Source organism: Saccopteryx leptura, chromosome 6 (assembly GCF_036850995.1).
Source record: "Saccopteryx leptura isolate mSacLep1 chromosome 6, mSacLep1_pri_phased_curated, whole genome shotgun sequence".
Lineage (NCBI taxonomy): Eukaryota > Metazoa > Chordata > Mammalia > Chiroptera > Emballonuridae > Saccopteryx > Saccopteryx leptura.
Window position 1 is genome coordinate 188,508,103 of NC_089508.1, and position 4,989 is coordinate 188,513,091.

General features: G+C 51.0%; 1 protein-coding gene across 1 annotated transcript; it reads left to right on the forward strand.

Annotated features, from left to right (window-relative positions):
• The first annotated feature begins 890 nt into the window (after window positions 1–890).
• Window positions 891–4,095, forward strand: SMIM23 (small integral membrane protein 23). Its single transcript, XM_066343712.1, has 4 exons — window positions 891–980; window positions 3,234–3,285; window positions 3,575–3,642; window positions 3,883–4,095. Exons 1-4 carry the CDS (start codon window positions 891–893, stop codon window positions 4,093–4,095), a joined length of 423 nt encoding a protein of 140 aa, XP_066199809.1.
• Window positions 4,096–4,989: the final 894 nt, after the last annotated feature.

Consider the following 4,989-nt stretch of genomic DNA (forward strand, 5'->3'; position numbering starts at 1 on the left):
CACACACACACACACACACAAATGAGTATGACTACAACAGATCAGAATAAGATTGATAGATTGTCTATCCTGGTTGTGATACCGTAGACCAGGGGTCTCAAACTTGCGGCCCGCCGAACAATTTTGTGCGGCCCGCAGACTAATCCACAAAGTTCAAAATATTTTGGATAAAATTAAGTAAGCCTAGGGGCCTACTTGTATTTTTCATTTCTCTAGCATCCTAGCTAGATATTAGCTTAGTTAACAGCAGTTGTGATGCGAACTACAGTTTCTGGTCGTTTTGTGACACTGAGTAAACTGCATGTACGATAGTGCTTGTTGTACTGATTTTTTTTTTGTTTTCAACTGCAGTGAGAAAAGTGTTGCGTAACACTTGCCTTTTGTAGACCTAGTGCGGCCCGCCAAACGGCTGTGATCTTGCTCTGCGGCCCACATGCTGAGTTGAGTTTGAGACCCCTGCAGACGCTACCCTTGGAGGAGAGTGAATAAAAGATACACAAGATCTCCTATATTTTTTTCTGACTACTGATGTGAATCTACAATTAATTATATCAATAAAAGTTTCAATTTAAAATGTTTTATTGTTTTATATTTAAAAACTTGCATTATCAAAATCTTGAAAATACAGGAAAGAAAGATCAGAAAAATCACCACCCAGAAATATAATCTTCTGATGCATGTCTTCCTGGGGTTTGTTTTACATTAATATGAAAATAAAATTTGAGGGACAGGTTAAAAATCAGGATGGTGACAAGGCGGAGCCTCGCTGTCCCCCACCTTCTGTGACATCAGAACTCATTGCTTGAGGGATGCCTGGTGACTAGGGCGTGGTGGGGGATTGCCTATCTGCCTGTCAGGTGGGGTACCTTGTCCCACCCAGGCAGTCGACCATGGTGATCCAACAGGTGGATAGCCGGGGGCAAGTGGCAGCAGAGCTGTGTGAACAGAGAAGGGACAGTCGCTCTGAGGACAAGAAGCAGGTGAGGCCAGACCAGGTACACCCAGGTTCCTCCCATCTGGGCTCCCAGACAGACTGCCAGGCCCTCAACGTCAGATGAGGCTATCGACTCGACTCTCCCTGGAGCCTGGCCTGGCAGAACGCAGCACAGGGGCTCAGGTGCCTCTTCTCAAAGCCATTTCTGACCTTGAACCCCAGCACTGCCAGCAGAGCGTATTTTCCGAGAGGGCTGGGGTTTCTGTTTAGGGTCCTGCTGTCTCCCTAGTGCCTAGAATGGCGCTTGGGGCATAAGTACTGAACGAATCAATGAACTGAAATAAATAGGATAATACACCCAAATTGGAAAACTTGGAGCATTTGTTCTTAGGACTGAAATTCAAAACTCACCTGGGGTTTTTTGTCAAAATGGAGAACGCTGACTCTTACTGTCCACAGCCTAGTGCTTCCACCTCCTCTCTCTCTGATGATGTGTTACAACATTCCTGAGAGGCAGCTGTTGGGGAACTCATTCACAGATGGGTAAACTGAGGCTCAGAAAGGCAACAGGGCCAGATAGCCAGGACATGCTGGGATCTGAAACCAGGCCCATCTGATTCCAGAAACCTGAGCAAGGTTCCCCTGCACTCTACCGCAAGATGTGGGCTTGAGGGGCTCCCACAATACTGTAGCTTTTCCTAAAAAGTGTTCCACAGAGACCAACCCCTAGGAATGCTCTTTTTAGAAAAATCACTAAAAGAGGTCTACGGCTTGAGGAACGCTGATACCCCCACCCCTCTTGGAGATTTCCACTGCCTGTTCACTAAACAAAGGCTCCGAGAAATCACAGCAAGGGCATTCACTTGTTTACCACGGCATTTCCCGGAGTCCCACACCTTCTCTTTGAAAGACGTATACTTCAAAACCCATTTTGCAGATGAAGAAACAGAAGCTTGAAGAGAAGAAATGACTTGGCTCTGGCCCAAGACAGTGCAAAGAGAAAGAGTAAAACTTAACACACACACACACACACACACACCCCCGCCTCCACAGAACACAAAATAGAAACCGAGCAGCGAGTGCGCTGGTGGAAACAAATCAACGTGTAAAGCACGTGGCCAGAGAGAAGAGCGCCCAGCCCAGTCGTCAGCCGTGATAGAGAACGGGACGGTTCTGTGTCTTACATGGAAAGACTCCAGGGGACACTGTGAAGAGCCTTGAATGTACACCCTGTGCCATGACTGTCCCCTGGGCGCACTCACCCGGGCAGCCACCACCCCGACCAGGCCACAGAACCTTCTGGTGCCCCAGATGGCCTGCTCCCAGCCAGCACCCCGCCCATGACCACGATTCTGATTTCTGTCATCGCAGATGAGTTGTGTATGTTCTAGAATTTCACGGGGATGAAATCAGTGTGCACCTTTGTGTCTGGCTCCTGTCACTCATCAGCGTGTCTGCGAGACTCAGCCATGTTGTAAGCAGTGTAATTTATTTTTATTTTTGAAGTTGCTGAGAGGACTATAGCGGCTAGTCTCCCTAGAGGAAACTCTCTGGGGCAGAGGCAAGTCCCGCCCACCTTTTCTCTTCTTTGTTGTGGTAGCAGAGCTAAGTCTTGCTTCGCAAACTCGGCTATGTGAGAAATGCATGCGCTCCAGGCAAATTAAGTTTGGCTCCATCTACATCGAGTGAGTTTGGGGAAAATTCAACGTCAGTCAATACAGTGTCCACCTTAGTCCTCCGTCCACTTTGGCCTGCCCCTGACACCGCCACTGTCCCAACTCACATCGTCTGTTGAAAGCAGGTGTGTCTAAAAAGCAGGCGAAGCCAGGGGTCAGGAAGGGAGCAGACTGCAAAGACATCAGAGAACTTTCTAGAATGATAGAAATGCTCTATATCTTGTTTGAGGTAGAGTCCACGGGTGTAGACATTTGTCAAAACTCATCAAACTGTACACTTAAAGCGTGTGCATTTTACTGTATATACATTATATCACAATGAAGTCGTTCCCTTTGAAAGATCCATAAAAGCTAAAGATGTAAAAGTGAGGCAAGGAGTAAGGACAGAGGTGGGTCTTCGGTCTCAGCAGGGAGAAAGAGGGGAAACACCAGTGATGTGCCAGTTAGCTGCCATGTCATCTGTTCCTGCAGTGTCTGGGGGTTCTGCATGGGACTTAGACCACTAGAAAAAAGTTCAGCTCTACAAACGACCTCCTTGCTGGCCCTCGCCCAGCCCTCCGAGAGAAGCAGGGTGCCCACCTGCCCTCAAGAAGTTCCCCTCCCTCCTCTCTTCTCGCCCCCAGACGCTGCTGGTGTTGCTGGTCTTGGTGCTGTACGTGGGCACGGGGATATCAGGTGAGCTTTCTGGCATCTGAGAAAGGAGAGGCCGAGCCCACAGAGTCGAGGGGTATTCTGGAGATGGCTGCATGCCAAGTGGTCTCGGTGTGTGGCTCCCCCCACAGCCCTTCATCTCCCCGGGGTGACCAAGTGCGCGTGGCTCCCCCCACAAGCCCTTCATCCCCCGGGGTGACCAAGTGCGCGTGGCTCCCCCCACAGCCCTTCATCCCCCCGGGGTGACCAAGTGCGTTCATGTCAACTGCCGCTCGTCTGCCCTTACTAAGAGGCGTGTTTGTGCCAGTTTCAGGAAGAAGCTGGAAGGTTTCCAAAAGGATCAGAGAATGTAACTACCCCCAGAATCCTGTGGCTTCCCAGGTAACATATTCAGGAAGGTTCTGAAGGGGTGTCAAAGCTTGGCTGAGGAAATCTGGGAATGCTTCCTAGAGGTGTCACTGGCAAGCTGGGTCTTGAAGGATAAGTAAGAGCTGGATGCAGTGGGGAAGAGAGTTCAAAGCAGAGGGAGGAGCACGTGCAAAACTCAGGGAACTTCTGAAACCAGTGGCAAAGGGGGCCTACGGGGAAAAGCTCAAGAGGTAACAGCTGTCTGCCTTTCAGGGCTGCGAACACCAGACCACGGACCCTGCAGAAGAGCCGATAAGGGTCATCAGGAATTGGCTGAAGGGGAACTTGCAAGTTTTCTTAGAAAAGCTCGAGAAAGAGGTGTGCGAGCTGGAGCAGCTGGCGCGGGACCTGGAGGAATGGCTGGGCGCCCTTCTGGGCGAGGGGTGCCCCGAGGGGCCCTGCTCCGCCTTCAGAAGCCACTTGTGAGGGGTTGGGGCTGGGACCTGGGGAAGAGGCTGAGGAGATGGGGGACAGGCCTGCCAGGGACACCTCTATGCCGGGCTAAGCTGTGACACTTGAAGTTCAAGGCAGGCAAAAGAATAAAATAGTTGGGACACAATGCTGCGGGTGCCAGTGCTGGCTCCTAAACTCGAAGCACAGCAGGAGGACAGCAGGGCTCTGCGAGATGTCCTCCCGCATACAGGACTCTGGCCCTGGGGGCTGACGCTAGCTTCAGAGCAGCCACGGGGTCAGGAGCCTTCTCTTGCGCTCACTGAGATGTGCACCATTCCTACACGTCTCGGACAAACTGCCTCACTGGTAAGAATCAAGGAAACAGAGCAGACTGCCTCACGGTTAGAGTGTGGATCAAGCGTGTTTGCACAGAGTATATCGGGTATATAGTAGGTACCTGATAGTATATATGTGTTTGTGTTATAGTTACATATTATGTTACATGTGTATATTTTAATTACATATAGAATATAGCTATAGATTTATTTATTATTTTTTTTTTTTTTTGTATTTTTCTGAAGCTAGAAACGGGGAGAGACAGTCAGACAGACTCCCGCATGCACCCGACCGGGATCCATCCGGCACGCCCACCAGGGGCGATGCTCTGCCCACCAGGGGGCGATGCTCTGCCCCTCCAGGGCGTCGCTCTGCCGCAACCAGAGCCACTCCAGCGCCTGAGGCAGAGGCCAAGGAGCCATCCCCAGTGCCCGGGCCATCTTTGCTCCAATGGAGCCTTGGCTGCAGGAGGGGAAGAAAGAGAGAGGGGAAGGAGAGGGGGAGGGGTGGAGAAGCAGATGGGCGCTTCTCCTGTGTGCCCTGGCCGGGAATCGAACCCGGGACCCCTGCACGCCAGGCCGACGCTCTACC

What these genes read in the sequence shown, in the direction of transcription:
- SMIM23 (XM_066343712.1), top strand. Translation starts at nt 891, where the DNA reads ATGGTGATCCAACAGGTGGATAGCCGGGGGCAAGTGGCAGCAGAGCTG. An exon ending in CGTGGGCACGGGGATATCAG is followed by an intron (nt 3,286 to 3,574) that starts GTGAGCTTTCTG and finishes TGCCAGTTTCAG; the next exon opens with GAAGAAGCTGGAAGGTTTCC. An exon ending in AGAATCCTGTGGCTTCCCAG is followed by an intron (nt 3,643 to 3,882) that starts GTAACATATTCA and finishes TCTGCCTTTCAG; the next exon opens with GGCTGCGAACACCAGACCAC.